The sequence below is a fragment of the Salmo salar genome, chromosome ssa15 (assembly GCF_905237065.1).
Source record: "Salmo salar chromosome ssa15, Ssal_v3.1, whole genome shotgun sequence".
Lineage (NCBI taxonomy): Eukaryota > Metazoa > Chordata > Actinopteri > Salmoniformes > Salmonidae > Salmo > Salmo salar.
The window spans coordinates 10,496,048-10,514,279 of record NC_059456.1 but is presented as its reverse complement, the minus strand read 5'-3'; the positions used below and the strand labels follow the sequence as shown (position 1 = coordinate 10,514,279).

Below are 18,232 nucleotides of genomic sequence, written 5' to 3'. Positions count from 1 at the left end.
TTAATCAGATATTACTAAACACAATGTCTTTAATCAGATATTACTAAACACATCTCGTTGTTTTGCCTAACGGGACAGCCAAAGCTCCGCCAGCCAGTTATGTTATTAAAAGACGTTGGTACCCTGTTCTAAGCTTCCAAGCTCTCTGTAACGTAGCTCTGCTGCCCGAACCAAGCTCCCCAGCTCTCTGTAATGTAGCTCTGCTGCCCGAACCAAGCTCCCCAGCTCTCTGTAACGTAGCTCTGCTGACCGAACCAAACCCCCCGGGTCTCTGCAACGTAGCCCTGCTGGTCGAACCAAGCTCCCCAGCTCTCTGTAATGTAGCTCTGCTGGCCGAACCAAACCCCCCGGGTCTCTGTAACGTAGCTCTGCTGCCCGAACCAAGCCCCCCAGCTCTCTGTAACGTAGCTCTGCTGGCCGAACCAAACCCCCCAGCTCTATGTAACGTAGCCCTGCTGGCCGAACCAAGCCCCCAGCTCTCTGTAACGTAGCTCTGCTGGCTGAACCAAGCCCCCCAGCTCTCTGTAACATAGCCCTCTGGCCGAACCAAGCCCCCCAGCTCTCTAACGTAGCTCTGCTGCCTGAACCAAACACCCCGGGTCTCTGCAACGTAGCTCTGCTGGCCAAACCAAGCCCCCAAGCTCTCTGTAACGTAGCTCTGCTGCCCGAACCAAGCCCCACAGCACTATACATCAGGTCAGGGCCGGGTAGAACATGTTTTTTATTCAATAGCTGGAATACGGGCAGGGCTCCAAAATCATTTTCAAGAATGACTAAATTGATCAAAAACATTTTGAAGCTGAGCCACTTGCTTCTGCTTCTGCTGATAAGATGATGGTGTTAGAAAGGACTTCGACCTCGTCAAATATAAGACCAAAACCTTGTCTGAGTCAACAAGAGATGATTTCACACCAACAAAAAAAAAGAATGTTCCGTGAGTTTTGTCGGAGTTAATTAAAGTCGCTAGCTAACAGCTCTACTCTAATGTCTCGTCATTGAGCGGCTCAAAGCAGAGCCGTTGCTATGGATACTCGTACATGCGGCGCGGTAGCGCAACCAGGAGCAGCTAACGGATTTACTAATGAAGAAAGTTATTTCTGATTTCAGGGATTGGGCCTTAAATTTCGAAGAAGCAATTGGGCCTGGGTACGGCTCGAGCTTAAATGTAATTCCCGTGCAAGGCTCTGGTGTACGTGCGTGCATGTGTGTGTGACTGATCTCGTGGCTTGCTGTTAACACACGCTTACATCTCGAGGATATAACAGATCTACTTCAGAATGTTTCAGTTAAATCTCCATGGAAGAGTGTGACTGTGAATGTTATGATATAGAAGGCTTTCTATAATGACACGCTGCAGTCTCAAAGGGACCTGAGTGGTTTGATCTCCTTACAGACGAGACGCTCGTTAGGACACAGACATAACAGGACACTCCCTCGTTAGGACACAGACATAACAGGACACTCCCTCGTTAGGACACAGACATAACAGGACACTCCCTCGTTAGGACACAGACATAACAGGACACTCCCTCGTTAGGACACACATAACAGGACACTCCCTCATTAGGACACAGACATAACAGGACACTCCCTCATGAGGACACAGACATAACAGGACACTCTCAATATTATGTCCCACTATAGAGAGACTCACAGAGATTGGTTTGATCTCACAGACTAGACACACGACCCAAATAACGCCTCAAACCTCTGCATAACACAGAGACAAGAGACAAGAGACATAGAGACATAGAGACAAGAGAGAGACAGAGACAGAGACAGAGAGACAGAGAGAGAGAGAGAGACAGAGAGACATAGAGACGGAAAAACCAAACCATCACTGCCTACCTGTGACCTGCACCCCGATGCGGAAGTATACGTCCTGGTTGCTTAGGTAACGCTCCACCAGGATATAGTACCAGTGTTCCCAGGCAGGAAGGGGTGTGTCAAGCTCACAGGGTGACCACTCCCTGCAGTCCAGAGCTGATGAGTTGTGGACGGGAGGAGCCCTGGCTCGGATCTTTAAGACAACAGAACAGCTATCTCCAGTATTGTCTCTGTCTCTCGGTCCCCTGGTGTCTCCCGTCTGTCCCCTGGTTTGTTGGTCTCTGGGGTGTGTGCTGCAGTTAGCCAGTTGGACCTTTACACTGGACACGTAACTGGGGATGAACACTCTGCAAACAATAACAAAAACACATTTACAGTATATCTGAAATTGCAATACAGTATTTACATTTTCTTGAAAGTTCATTAGCCCTAAAGGGTATGACTTAGATTGTTTGAGAGAAGGTTTGAACCTTATTCTGCCCTGTGGTGAGAAGCATACATGTTGTTTAAAATACAGTAGACCATTATAGACACTATTGTAGGTTAAAGCTGTGTGCCGGAAAACATTGGTAGAGCATGGGTGAAGTTACTTGTGCTCATGTGAATTTCCTTTCTTTTTCTGCTCCGGACCAGTCTAAAATACTCACTTAAAACATTTTTTTTTGTGTTTAACAGAGTAAATTCATTCATAATATGCATCCACACAGGCTGTTCTAGAAAGTGGTTAATAAAGAAACATGCAGTAATGTTCTGCATCATTATTATCATCATTATCATCATCATTATCATCATTATTGTCATCATTGTCGTCGTCATTATCGCCATCGTTATCATCATCGTTATCATCATTGTTATCATATTCGTTGTTGTAATTATTATCATCGATATTATTTGCATTATCGTCATCATTATCGTCATTATTATATCCATTATCGTCATCATTATCGTCATTATTATCACCATTATTGTCATCATTATTATCATCGATATTAACTGCATTGTTGTCATCGTTGTCATTATCGTCATTATTATCATAATTGTTATCATTATTATCATCATTATCATCATCGTCGTCATTATTATCATTATTATCGTCATTATTATTGTCATTATTATTGTTATCATCATTATTATTATCATTATTGTCGGCATTAGTATCATTATCGGCATTATTATTCCTTGCATTATCATCGACATTATCATCATCGTTATCATCATCATTATTATCATCATCATTATCATCATCTTTGTTATCGCATTATCAGCATTATTATCATCATTATTATCATCGTTATTATCATTATTATTATCGTCATTATTATCATCATTATTATCAGCATCATTATTATCATCGCTATTATCAGCATTTTTATCAGCATTATTATCATTATCATCATTATTATCGTTATTATCATCGTTGTTGTCATCATTATTATCATCATTATCATCATCACTATCATCGTTATTATCATCGTTGTTCTTATCATTATTATCATCATTATCATCATCACTATCATCGTTATTATCATCATCATTGTCATCATCATTATTATCAGCATTATTATTGGCATTATCATCATCATTATTGTCGGCATTATCATCATTGCTTTCATCGTCATTATTAACAGCATTATTATCAGCATTATCGTCATTATTATCGTCGTCATTATCATCATCATTGTTATCGGCATTATCAGCATTATTATTATCGTCATTATTATCATTATTATTAGCGTTATTATCGTCATTATTATCATCGTTATCAGCATCATTATTATCATCATTATTATAATTATTATTATTGTTATTATCATCATTATTATCATCGTTATCATCATCATTATTATCAGCATCATTATTATCATTGTTATTATCAGCATTATTATCAGCATTATTATCATGATCATCGTTATTATCGTTATTATCATCGTTGTTGTCATCATTGTTACCATCATTATCATCATTATTATCATCATCATTGTCATCATCATTATTATCATCATTATTATTGGCATTATCATCATCATTATTGTCGGCATTATCGTCATTATTTTCATCGTCCTTATCATCAACATTATTATCATCATCATTATTATCGCCCCATTGTACTGATTGATCGTCAGGGGACAGAAAAAGCATCCTTTATTCTAGAAAATATTGACATTATTCAAAATATACCAAATTAGGATGAATTAGCTGTACAAAGTTGTGGAAATTTGTAGATTAACTCTATGCTTTGATGACGTCTATGAGAAAGTAAATGTTTTTGTTTTCATCCAAAGGACTATCAGTTGTTTTCCATTTGTCCTTTCAGTCCAATTAATTTAGCCTTATGTTGCACATCAAACGAACGTTACCAACAAGAGCTTAAACAACAGAATAAATGACAACATGAATTGTTTTCTATATACTATTAAAGGCATTCAGATAAACAGGTTATTATGAATGTAGATTTTCCCTTTGAAAATTGAAAATTAAAAATAATAAGTAATTAATGTTTCCTTCATTAGCTAGCTTCCACTCCATTGGGCTCGTTTCACACCTGATTAATTCAAACAAATCATTCCTGTTCCTAGTTCATTGACATTCAGTAGTCCTACCAGGAGAATGTTTTCTAAGCATTAGAAGAGAACAGATTTAGTATGAATAATACTATGCTCTGTATGTTGTTGAATTGACCCGTAATACACAGTTAGTCCCAGCATTAAAAAAAAGAGAGAGAAAGGCAGAGACAGAGAGAGAGAGAGACAAAGCGAGAGACAGGGAGAGAGAAAGAGAGAGAGAGAGAGAGAGAGAGAGAGAGAGAGAGAGAGAGAGAGAGAGAGAGAGAGAAATGAGAGACAGGGAGAGAGAATGAGAGACAGGGAGAGAGAATGAGAGAGAGACAGAGAGATATTTATGTTTATTTATTTTCCCTTTAGTACTTTAACTATTTGCACATCGTTATAACACTGTACAGTATACAGTATATAGTGTTCCCAGGCAGACATGATATGACATTTGAAATGTCTCTATTCCTTTGGAACTTTTGTGAGTGTAATGTTTACTATTCATTTTTATTGTTTATTTCACTTTTTTTCTTATCTATTTCACTAGCTTTGGCAATGTAAACATATGTTTCCCATGCCAATAAAGACCTTTGAATTGAATTGAGAAGGAGAGAGACAACACCTGCCCAAGCCCCATCCTGCGACCTAAGAGGTATTTATCAGATGCTCAACATGCTCTGCTCACACCTAATGTAATGGTCCGGGGCCTAAACCGCATGAAAACAACACTAGACACTATGGAACACAAAGCTTTTACTATCTAATCCTGGAATATACAAGGTCTGAGGTCATCTGCCTTTGGCGTAAAGAGCAGAAACCCAGACTTCCTCCTTGAAATTGGAAATACAGACATTGTCATCCTACAAGAAACATGGTATAGAGGAGACAGACCCACTGGTTTCCCTCTAGGTTACAGAGAGCTGGTAGTCCCATCCACCAAACTACCAGGTGGGTGGTATAGAGGAGACGGACCCACTGGTTGTCCTCTAGGTTACAGAGAGCTGGCAGTCCCATCCACCAAACTACCAGGTGGGTGGTATAGAGGAGACGCACCCACTGGTTGTCCTCTAGGTTACAGAGAGCTGGCAGTCCCATCCACCAAACTACCAGGTGTGAAACAGGGAAGAGACTCGGGGGGTATGATAATTTGGTATAGAACAGACCTAACTCCCTCTATTAAATTAATCAAAACAGGAACATTTTACTTTTGGCTAGAAATTCAAAAGGAAATGATCTTAACAGAGAAAAATGTCTTCCTGTGTGCTACCTATATCCCCCCACTAGAATCCCCATACTTTAATGAAGACAGCTTCTCCATCCTGGAGCGGAGATCAATCATTTCCAGGCCCAGGGACATGTACTAGTCAGTGGCAACCTAAATGCCAGAATTGGACAAGAGCCTGATACCCTCAGCACACAACAGTATGCCTGCTCAGCATATCTGGCCACCAGTGCGTCTCCTAGGCCCAGGCTACCCTGCGCCAGCTCTACGCACGGCAGCCATCAGTCCTCAGTCCAGTTCGCCCTGTGCCAGCACTCCGCCCGTGCAGGGCTACAGTGACAACTCAGCCAGGACGGGTTGTGCAGGCTGTGCGCTCCAGACCTCCAGTGCGTCTTCAAGACCCAGTGTATCCAGTTCCTGCTCCTCGCGCTAGCCCTGTAGTGCGTGTTACTGTTCTGGCGCCTCCAAAGGCAGCCCCACGCATCAGGCCTCTAGTGCGCAGTCCCCGCCCAGAGCTTCCGGCGACAGTTCCCCGTCCAGTGCTTCCGGCGACAGTTCCCCGTCCAGAGCTTCCAGTTCCCCGTCCAGAGCTTCCGGACTGAGAGGGACTGTAGGCCGTCTCAGTCCGGAACCGACAGAGACGGCCCACAGTCCGGAGCCTCCAGAGACGGCCCACAGTCCGGAGCCTGCAGAGACGGCCCACAGTCCGCAGCCTGCAGAGACGCTCCTCAGCCCGAGGTCTCCAGCGACGTACCTCAGCCCGAGGTCTCCTGCAACACACCTCAGCCCAGAGCCTTCAGCAGTGGTCTACAGCCCTGAGCCTTCAGCGGGGGTGGGCAGGTTAGAATGGGGACTAAGGCCAGAGCTAGAGCCACCTCTGTAGTTGGAGGATGGGGGGGTGTAGCACGGGAGCCGTCGTTAACGGTGGCCACCCTCCCTATTTTTTGTGGAGTTTTTGTTTTGAGGTGCATTCGGGGTCTGAACCTTTGGGGGAGGTACTGTCACGTCCTGACCAGTAAAAAGGGTTATTTGTTATTGTAGTTAGGTCAGGGCTTGGCAGGGGGTGTTTGTTTTGTGTGTTTCGTCTTTTCATGTTCTATATTTTCTATTTCTATGTTTATTCTAGTTTTCTATTTCTATGTTGTGTTTTTTTCAATGACCTCCAATTAGAGGCAGCTGGTTGTCGTTGTCTCTAATTGGAGGCCATATTTAAGTGTGTTCGTTTTTCACTTGTGTTTGTGGGTGGTTGTTCCTAGTATAGTCTGTGCACCTTACTGGACTGTTTTCGTCATTTGTTTTGTTTAAGTGTCTTTTCTTTAATAAAGTAAAGAAGATGATCAATATACCCGCTGCATTTTGGTCCACTCCTTACGACGCCCGTGACAGTACTGTAGAATACTTTATTACTGACTTCAACCCAGAGTCTCTCAGAGCGTTCACAGTCAGCCCACTAACACCCCAATCAGATCAGAGCAAATTCACAGTCTACTTGAACAGAGCAACACTCAATCATGAGGCATCAAAGCCAAAGGAACTAAATAATATTAAGAAATGCTATAGATGGAAGGAAAAGTAGTAATTCACTGTAATAGTGAAGGTGTAAAACATGTCAGTAGAAACCTAAACAGTATATTTGACCTCTCAGCTTCTCTATCAAATCAAGAAATGTCAAGAGACAACCTAAGATAATGAACAACAATGACAAATGCTTTGATGAAGAATCCAAAAACCTAACAAAGAAATTGAGAAACCCCAGAAAGTCCTGTGGTGTTGACATGATAAAATATGCAGACCACAAATTCCAATTGGCTATACTTAAACTCGTTAAACTTCATCTTCAGCTCTGGCATCTTTCCCAATATTTGGAACCAAGGACTGATCACCCCCAATACACAAAAGTGGACACAAATTTGACCCCAATAAGTCAACAGCAATTTTGGGAAAATTCTCTGCATTATCATTAACAGCAATGTACTGAGCTTTTACCAAATTACCGTAGGACAGACCACGTATTCAACCTGCATACCCTAATTGACAAAGAAACAAACCAAAACTAAGGCAAAGCCTTCTCATGCTTTGTTGATTTCAAAAAATCTTTCAACTCAATTTTACATGAGGGCCTGCTTTACAAATTGATGGAAAGTGGATTTGGGGGAAAAACATATAACATTATAAAATCTATGTACATGAACAACATTATAAAATCTATGTACACAAACAACAAGTTAAAATTGGCAAAAAACACACACATTTCTTTCCACAGGGCCGTGGGGTGAGACATGGATGCAGCTTAAGCCCCACCCTATTCAACATATATATCAAATTGGCAAGGGCACTAGAACAGTCTGCAGCACCTGGGCTCACCCAACTAGAATCTGAAGTGAAATGTCTACTGTTTGCTGAAGATCTGGTGCTTCTGTCCCGAACCAAGGAGGGCCTACAGCAGCACCTAGATCTTCTGCATAGATTCTGTCAGACCTGGGCCCTGACAGTAAATCTCAGCAAGACAAAAATAATGGTGTTCCAAAAAAGATTCAGTTGCCAGGACCACGAATACAAATTCCATCTAGACACCATTGCCCTAGAGCACACACAAAACTATACATACCTCGGCCTAAACATCAGTGCCACAGGTAACTTCCACAAAGCTATGAATGATCTGACAGACAAGGCAAGAAGGGCCTTCTATGCCATCAAAAGGAACATGAAATTCGACATACCAATTAGAATCTGGCTAAAAATACATAAATCAGTTATAGAACCCATTGCCCTTTATGGTTGTGAGGTCTGGGCTCACCAACCAAGAATTCACAAAATGGGACAAACACCAAATTGAGACTCTTTTTTTTGCAGAATTCGTCAAAAATATCCTCCGTGTACAACGTAAAACACCAAATAATGCACACCGAGCAGAATTAGGACGATACCCACTAATTATCAAAATCCAGAAAAGAGACGTTAGAATTCTACAACCACCTAAAAGGAAGCGATTACCAAACCTTCCATAACAAAGCCATCACCTACAGAGAGATGAACCTGGAGAAGAGTCCCCTAAGCAAGCTGGTACTGGGGCTCTGTTCACAAACACAAACACACCCCACAGAGCCCCAGGGCAGAAACACAATTAGACCCAACCAAATCATTAGAAAACAAAAAGATAATCACTTGACACATTGGAAAGAATTTACCAAAAAAACTGAGCAAAGTAGAATGCTATTTGGCCCTAAACAGAGAGTACACAGTGGCAGAATACCTGACCACTGTGACTGACCCAAAATGAAGGAAAGCTTTGACTATGTACAGACTCAGTGAGCATAGCCTTGCTATTGAGAAAGGTCACCGTAGGCAGACCTGGCTCTCAAGAGAAGACAGGCTATGTGCACACTGCCCACAACATGAGGTGGAAACTGAGCTGCACTTCCTAACCTCTTGCCAAATGTATGACCATATTAGAGACACATATTTCCCTCAGATTACACAGATCCACAAAGAATTTAAATTGGGTGAAATACCACAGTGTGCTTCACTGCAGCAAGATTTGTGACCTGTTGCCACAAGAAAAGGGCAACCAGTGAAGAACAAACACCAGTGTAAATACAACCCATATCTATGTTTACTTATTTTCCCTTTTGAATTTTAACTATTTGCACATAATATGACATTTGAAATGTCTATATTCTTTTGGAACTTTTGTGAGTGAAATGTTTACTGTTAATTTTATTGTTTATTATCTTTTTCGCTTGCTTTGGCAATGTTAACATATGTTTCCAATGCCAATAAAGCCCTTAAATTCAGATAGAATACAGACAGACAGACAGACAGACAGACAGACAGACAGACAGACAGACAGACAGACAGACAGACAGACAGACAGACAGACAGACAGACAGACAGACAGACAGACAGACAGACAGACAGACAGACAGACAGACAGACAGACAGACAGACAGACAGACAGACAGACAGACAGACAGACAGACAGGTAGGTAGTGGTGTCACAATAGGGATCAGGTAGAGTAGACGTACTTGTAGAGCACAGATCTGTTGTGGGCAGGAACCATCTGTTCTATGAAGTAACCAGGATAGAGAACAGAGATCCCTATCAGCCTCTGAACGATGAGCTGGGGCTGGAAGAGATACTGACACTCCTCATACAGACCCTAGAGGAGAGGAGAGGAGAGGAGAGGAGAGGAGAGGAGAGGAGAGGAGAGGAGAGGAGAGGAGAGGAGAGGAGAGGAGAGGAGAGGAGAGGAGAGGAGAGGAGGAGCAGGGAGAGGAGAGGAGAGGAGAGGGGAGAGGAGAGGAGAGGAGAGGAGGTGGGGCAGGAGAGGATTGGCAAGGATGGGGGGAGGAGGAGGGGGAGGAGAGGAGAAAATATTTTTGTTAGCAAACCCTTTTCAGAATGATAGCAGATTGCAGTTGTACAGACCCATAACGTTCTGACCATTGAACACCTATTATTGTGCTGTAAGAGGCAGCGAGGGTAGAGAGGGTAGAGAGGTAGAGAGGGTAGAGATGGTAGAGAGAGGGTAGAGAGGGTAAAGAGGGTAGAGAGGGTAGAGAAAGGGTAGAGAGAGGGTAGAGAGGGTAAAGGGTAGTGAGGGGGTAGAGAGAGGGTAGAGGTAGAGAGGATAGAGAGGGTAGAGGGGGTTGAGAGGGTAGAGGGTAGAGAGGGTAGAGAGGGGGTAGAGAGGGTAGAGAGGGGGTAGAGAGGGTAGAGAGGGTGTAGAGAGGTGTAGAAGGTAGAGAGGGTAGAGAGGGGATAGAGAGGTAGATTGGTAGAGAGGTAGAGAGGGTAGAGGGTAGAGAGGTAGAGGGTAGAGAGGGTAGAGAGAGAGGGTAGATTGGTAGAGAGGGTAGAGAGAGGGTAGAGAGGGTAGAGGGTAGAGAGGTAGAGAGGGTAGAGAGGATAGAGCGGTAGAGAGGGTATAGAGGGTAGAGAGGTAGAGAGGATAGAGAGAGGGTAGAGAGAGAGGTAGAGAGGGTAGAGAGAGAGGATAGAGAGGGTAGAGAGGTAGAGGGTAGAGAGGGTAGAGAGGGTAGAGAGGTAGAGAGGGTAGAGAGGATAGAGCGGTAGAGAGGGTATAGAGGGTAGAGAGGTAGAGAGGATAGAGAGAGGGTAGAGAGAGAGAGGTAGAGAGGGTAGAGAGAGAGGTAGAGAGGGTAGAGAGGTAGAGGGTAGAGAGGGTAGAGAGGGTATAGAGGGTACAGAGGTAGAGAGGGTAGAGAGGGTAGAGAGAGGGTAGAGAGAGAGGGTAGAGAGGTAGAGGGTAGAGAGGGTAGAGAGGTAGAGGGTAGAGAGGGTAGAGAGGGGGTAGAGAGGGGAGAGAGAGTAGAGAGGTAGAGAGGGTAGAGAGGGTAGAGGGGTAGAGAAAACACTAGCACTAGTCAAAGATTAGATGGGTTGTATAGATTAGCAAGGATCCATTTTCACAGCCAAAGTGGGATGAGGTAGTGGGGTGGAAGGAGGGGAAGGAGGGTGTTATGCTATTCATCACAGTGCTAGCAGACGCAGACACACAGTGCTAGGTTACAATGCATTGTTTTAGCGCTCTCCTCCTGCTCTGCTCCTCTCTACCCTCTCTCTCTCTCTCTGCACCGTCTCTCTCAATTCAATTCAATTCAAAGGGAGTTATTGTCATGTGGACACCCCTCCAAATTAGTGGATTCAGATATTTCAGCCACACCTGTTGCTGACAGGTGTATAAAATCGAACACACAGCCATGCGATCTCCATAGACAAACATTGGCAGTAGAACGGCTCAGTGACTTTCAACGTGTCACCGTCATAGGATGCCACCTTTCCAACAAGTCAGTTGGTCAGATTTCTGTCCTGCTAGAGCTGCCCCGGTCAACTGTAAGGAGCAACAATGGCTCAGCCGTGAAGTGGTAGGCCACACAAGCTCACAGAACGGGATCGCCGAGTGCTGAAGCGCGTACTGTAGTATGTAACAATCGTCTGTCCTCGGTTGCAACACTAACTACCAAGTTCCAAACTGCCTCTGGAAACAACGTCAGCAAGAACTGATCGTCGGGAGCTTCATGAAATGGGTTTCCATGGCCGAGCAGCTGCAAGCCTAAGATCTCCATGCGTAATGTCAAGCCTTGGCTGGAGTGGCGTAAAGCTCGCCGCCATTGGACTCTGGAGCAGTGGAAACGCGTTCTCTGGAGTAATGAATCACACTTCAAATCAAATAAATTTTTATTTGTCACATACACATATTTATCAAATAAAGTTCTAGCAGATGTTATTATCAGTGTAGATAAATGTTTGTGTTCAGTGCATTAGTATCTAACAATTCTAACAATTCACAACAATACACAAATCTAAAAGTAAAAGAATGGAATTAAGAAATATATAAATTAAGATGAGTGATGTCGGTGTGGCATTGACTAATATTCAGTATATATTAGAATAGAATACAGTATATACATATGAAATGAGTAAAGCAGTATGTAAACATTATTAAAGTGGAGAAAGGGGGATGCCTAGTCAATTATACAACTGAATGCATTCAACTGAAATGTGTCTTCTGCATTTAACCCAACCCCTGTGAATCAGAGAGGTGAGGGGGGGGTGCCTAAATCAACATCCACGTCTTCGGCGCCTGGGGAACAGTGGGTTAACTGCCTTGCTCAGGGCCCGGGGAACAGTGGGTTAACGGCCTTGCTCAGGGCCCGGGGAACAGTGGGTTAACTGCCTTGCTCAGGGGCAGAACAACAGATTTTTAGCTTGTCAGCTCAGGGATTCGATCCAACAACCTTTCGATTACTGGCCCAACGCTCTAACAACTAGGCTACCTGCTGGTTACTGACCCAATGCTCTAACCACTAGGCTACCTGCTGGTTACTGGCCCAACGCTCTAACAACTAGGCTACCTGCTGGTTACTGGCCCAACGCTCTAACCACTAGGCTACCTGCTGGTTACTGGCCCAACGCTCTAACAACTAGGCTACCTGCTGGTTACTGGCCCAACACTCTAACAACTAGGCTACCTGCTGCCCCAAGTGGCCAGTGACTCAATGTCTATGTATCAGTGGAGGCTCCTCAGAGGAGGAAGGGGTGGACCATCCTTCTCAGTGAATTTCATAAAAATATAAAATGTAAAACATTTAAATAATTATAATTTTTAGATATAACTACACTAAATATAATCACGTCACCAAATAGCTGATTAAAACACTGTTTAGCAAATGTCTACAGTAGCCTCAACAGCACTCTGTAGGGTAGCACCGTGGTGTAGCCAGAGGACAGCTAGCTTCTGTCCTCCTCTGGGTACATTGACTTCAATACAAAACCTAGGAGTCTCGTGGAGTCTCGTGGTTCTCACCTCCTTTCATAGACTTATACAGTAATTAAGACAACTTCCAGAGGACGTCCTCCAGCCTATCAGAGCTCTTGCGTCATGAACTGACATGTTGTCCACACCAATCAAAGGATGAGAGAATTAATATAATACTGAAAGCATAAGCTACAGCTAGCTAGCACTACAGTGCATAACATGTGGTGAGTAGTTGCCTCAAAGAGAAAGAAAGACAATAATTGAACAGTTTTGAACAAATTAATTACTTCCAAAATATAAATGTATTGCCACCAGGGCCCGCCGGTGTAACTGCTTACTGACTAAACACTGTAACGTTACTGCATGATTGTAGCAGGTTTACTAACACATTAGTTCTATTAGCTATGTTGACTATGACGTTACTTTATCTAATATGGTGACAACAATGTAGGCTGTGTGTAGCTGTTTGGCTTGGAAAGGTTTTTTCACCTGGTCACATACAGCTGATGTGTTGTGCATTGAAGTCCACAGACGAAGGGAAGAGAAGGAATACAACGTGGCTGCTATGAAAGTGAATTGTGTTTCCGCGTGATCAGGGGTGTATTCATTCCGCTGATTCTGTTAAAAAAATAAAAAAACGGAAGCAAACCGAATGAAACGGTGATAATATACCTGACTTTGTCCAATAGAAACTCTCGTTTGCAACTGTTGGACTAATGATTACACCCTAGATCAGGCAAGAGCGTGCAAGGCGGTATTGAATGTCACTGTCCTCAAATTTGTCTCTCTATCTCTCAACCACTGACAGACCAGCCAATCACATGCCTGACGCCCCAGCTGATCCCATGCGGAATTCCTGATTCCACCTGGATTATATTGGAGAGGCTTCCATTAGAGAACAGCCTCTGTGTTCTGTTAGACAGGCAACTCTTTATCCACATTATAGCAGGGGGTGTAAAGCCATAACACATCCATTTTTCCTGCAACAGACTATGATCAATAATGTCAAAAGCCGCAATGAAGTCCAACAAAACAGTCTCCCACAATCTTTTTATCATCGATTTCTCTCAGCCAATCATCTGTCATTTGTGTAAGTGCTGTGCTTGTTTGTTGAATGTCCGTTCCTATAAGGGTGCTGAAAGACTATTGTCAATTTATTTACTGTAAAATAGCATTGTATCTGATCAAACACAATATTTTCCTGAACTTTACTAAAGGTTGGTAACAGTCTGACTGATCGACTATTTGAACCAGTAAAAGGGGCTTTAAAGTGATTACAGCATTGAGTCTTCTTGGGTATGACGCTACAACCTTGGCACACCTGTATTTGGGGAGTTTCTCCCATTCTTCTCTGCAGATCCTCTCAAGCTCTGTCAGGTTGAATGGGGAGCGTTGCTCCTGCGTTGTCTTGGCTGTGTGCTTAGGGCCGTTGTCTTGGCTGTGTGCTTAGGTCCGTTGTCTTGGCTGTGTGCTTAGGTCCGTTGTCTTGTTGGAAGGTGAACCTTCACCCCCAGTCTGAGGTCCTGTGACCTCTGTAGCAGGTTTTCATCAAGGATCTCTGTACTTTGATTCGTTCATCTTTCCCTCAACCCACTGGACTAGTCTTCCAGTCCCTGCCGCTGAAAACATCCCCACAGCATCTCATCTTATCTCTCAGGTATATGACTCTACCCGTAATCTTACAAGTTAATATAATATTAATTCAACGTTTTATTCATTTTATTCTAGCCTCTACAAATCCATCTGATAATATGGACAACTTTTTAGATAACTTGGATATTCCATCCATTGATATGGACATGAGTAATGTTCTGGACAACCCTCTGTTAATGCAAAGTGGCAAGGCCCCAGTGGCAAGGCCCCAGGCCCTGACGGCTTCCCCATCGATCGAAAAAATATATATTCTCAGATCAACTCGCCCCATTACTATTAGATATGTTCACCAACTTAAACTCAAGAAAGATGGGTGGTGGATCCCTACCTTCATATTAAAAAAAAAAAGTATTTCACCTTTATTTATTTAACCAGGTAGGCAAGTTGAGAACAAGTTGTCATTTACAACTGCGACCTGGCCAAGATAAAGCAAAGCAGTTCGACACATACCACAACACAGAGTTACACATGGAGTAAAACAAACATACAGTCAATAATACAGTAGAAAAATAAGTCTATATACAATGTGAGCAAATGAGGTGAGATAAGGGAGGTAAAGGCAATAAATAGGCCATGGTGGCGAAGTAAATACAATATAGCAATTAAAACACTGGAATGGTAGATTTGACAGTAGATGAGTGTGCAAAGTAGAAATACTGGGATGCAAAGGAGCAAAATAAATAAATACAGTAGGGGAAGAGGTAGTTGTTTGGGCTATTTATAGATGGGCTATGTACAGGTGCAGTGATCTGTGAGCTGCTCTGACAGCTGGTGCGTAAAGCTAGTGAGGGAGATAAGTGTTTCCAGTTTCAGAGATTTTTGTAGTTCGTTCCAGTCATTGGCAGCAGAGAACTGGAAGGAGAGGCGGGCAAATGAGGAATTGGCTTTGGGGGTGACCAGAGAGATATACCTGCTGGAGCGCGTGCTACGGGTGGGTGCTGCTATGGTGACCAGTGAGCTGAGATAAGGCGGGACTTTACCTAGCAGGGTTTTGTAGATGACCTGGAGCCAGTGGGTTTGGCGACGAGTATGAAGTGAGGGCCAGCCAACGAGAGCGTACAGGTCGCAGTGGTGGGTAGTATATGGGGCTTTGGTGACAAAACGGATGGCACTGTGATAGACTGCATCCAATTTGTTGAGTAGAGTGTTGGAGGCTATTTTGTAAATGACATCGCCAAAGTTGATCGGTAAGATGATGATCTGATGATCAAACGGGCTTCATCAATCAATCAAATCAAATTTAATCATAAAGCCCTTTTTACATCAGCCGATGTCACAAAGTGCTGTACAGAAACCCAGCCTAAAACCCCAAACAGCAAGCAATGCAGATGTAGAAGCACAGTGACTAGGAAAAACTCCCTAGAAAGGCTGAGGATCGGTAAGATGATGATCAAACGGGCTTCATCAATCAATCAAATTACATTTCCTCATAAAGCCCTTTTTACATCAGCCGATGTCACAAAGTGCTGTACAGAAACCCAGCCTAAAACCCCAAACAGCAAGCAATGCAGATGTAGAAGCACGGTGGCTAGGAAAAACTCCCTAGAAAGGCAGGAACTTAGGAAGAAACCTAGAGAGGAACCAGGCTCTGAGGGGGTGGCCAGTCCTCTTCTGGCAGTGTTGGGTTGATATTATAACAGTACATGGCCAAGATGTTTAAACGTTCATAGATGACCAGCAAGGTCAGATGATAATAATCACAGCGGTTGTAGAGAGTGCAACAGGTCAGCACATCAGGAGTAAATGTCAGTTGGCTTTTCATAGCCGATCATTCAGAGTATCTCTACCGCTCCTGCTGTCTCTAGAGAGTTGAAAACAGCAGGTCCGGGACAAGGTAGCAGGTCCGGTGAACAGGTCAGGGTTCCATAGCCGCAGGTAGAACAGTTGAAACTGGAGCAGCAGCACGACCAGGTGGACTGGGGACAGCAAGGAGTCATCAGGCCAGGTAGTCCTGAGGCATGGTCCTAATACTCAGGTCCTTGGGGAGTGGAGGGAGAGGGAGAGAGAGAGAATTAGAGGGAGCATACTTAAATTCACACAGGACACCGGATAAGACAGGAGAAATACTCCACATATAACAGACTGAACCTAGCCCCCCGACACATCAACTATTGCAGCATAAATACTGGAGGCTGAGACAGGAGGGGTCGGGAAACACTGTGGCCCCGTCCAACGATACCCCCGGACAGGGTCAAACAGGTAGGATACTACCCCACACACTTTGCCAAAGCACAGCTCCCACACCATTAGAGGTATATTTTCAAACCACCAACTTACTACCCTGAGACAAGGCTTAGTATAGCACACGAAGGTCTCCCCCACGAAACAAACCCGTATGCAAAGGGCGACAACTATTTTCCAATGTACGTTATACTCTCTCCTTTTGTCTCTCCAGACGCCGAAATTGTTATTTCTCTTGATGCGGAGAAGGCTTTCGACCGGGTGGAGTGGGAATATTTATTTAAGATTTTAGGAAGATTTGATTTTGGGTCCAATTTCATCTCATAGATACGTCTCCTCTATTCTGCTCCAACGGCTAGCATGCACACCAACTCTCAACATTCAAAATGCTTCCCCCTCTCCAGAGGGACCCGTCAAGGGTGCCCTGTATCCCCGCTCCTTTTTTGCACTTACGAACAGCTTTCCTTGGCCTTAAAATGATCACCATAATTCACAGGAATCCGCCAAGCTGGTGAAGAACAAAAAGAGTCACTGTATCACTAACCATGTGACCTCTGTCGATAGCATATAACAACATCATTCTCAGGTTACAGATTGAATATTCAGAAAAGTGAATGTTTTCCAATCAACCCCGCTGCCAAGCTAATTCCCAATGGCCTTTCCGTCTGTCGCCCTCTGTTTTTTTTCTTCGTATTTAGGTGTGAATATAACACATTCTCTGGCAACTCTCCATAAAACTATCTTTGCAAGTTTAGTCACACGAGTTAAAGCAGACTTACAGCGCTGGGATATTCTGCCTCTCTCCTTAGCTGGCAGAATCCAATCTGTTAAAATGAAAATTTCTATACCTTTTTCAATGTCTTCCGATCTTTCTGCTGAAATCCTTTTTTACCAGGTTAGATAGGCTCATCGGGTATTTTATCACCTAGGATAGGTAGAAAGAAGGAGACAAGATGGAGGATTGGCACTTCCAAATGTACTGCTTTACTATTGGCCAATATTCAAAAGATTATGGTCTGGTGTAATGCTATAAGTACCAACCGGATCAACTTCATTAGAAGCACACTCGCCAATCATCCACCCGTTCTGCCCTTGTATCTGTCAATGTATACTAGAAATCACAGAAGGTTAGTGGCACCTTAATTGGGGAGAACAGGCTTGTGAGAATGACTGAAGCGGAATCAGTGGAATGGTTTCAAATACAGTACCAGTCAAAAGTTTTGACACACCTACTCATTCAAGGGTTTGTCTTTATTTTAACTATTTTCTAAATTGAAGAATAATAGTGAAGATGTCAAAACTATGAAATAACACATATGGAATCATGTAGTAACCAAAAACGTGTTAAGCAAATCAAAATATATGTTATATTTGAGATTCTTCAAAGTAACCACACATTTCATTGATGACAGCTTTGCACACTCTTGGCATTCTCTCAACCAACTTCACCTGGAATGCTTTCCCAACAGTCTTGAAGGAGTTCTCACAAATGCTGAGCACTTGTTGGCTGCTTTTCC

General features: G+C 43.4%; 1 protein-coding gene across 1 annotated transcript in view; it reads right to left on the bottom strand.

Moving 5' to 3' along the window:
* The window catches only part of tmem8b (transmembrane protein 8B), a 337,935-nt gene that overhangs the window by 174,220 nt on the left and 145,483 nt on the right, over nucleotides 1–18,232 (bottom strand). The window contains exons 3-4 of the mRNA XM_045695455.1: nucleotides 9,625–9,758; nucleotides 1,849–2,174 (exon numbers count right to left, since the gene is read on the bottom strand). Coding sequence (XP_045551411.1) covers nucleotides 1,849–2,174; nucleotides 9,625–9,659 — 361 coding nt within the window. The 5' untranslated portion in view covers nucleotides 9,660–9,758. The remainder of the gene's footprint in view (nucleotides 1–1,848; nucleotides 2,175–9,624; nucleotides 9,759–18,232) is intronic.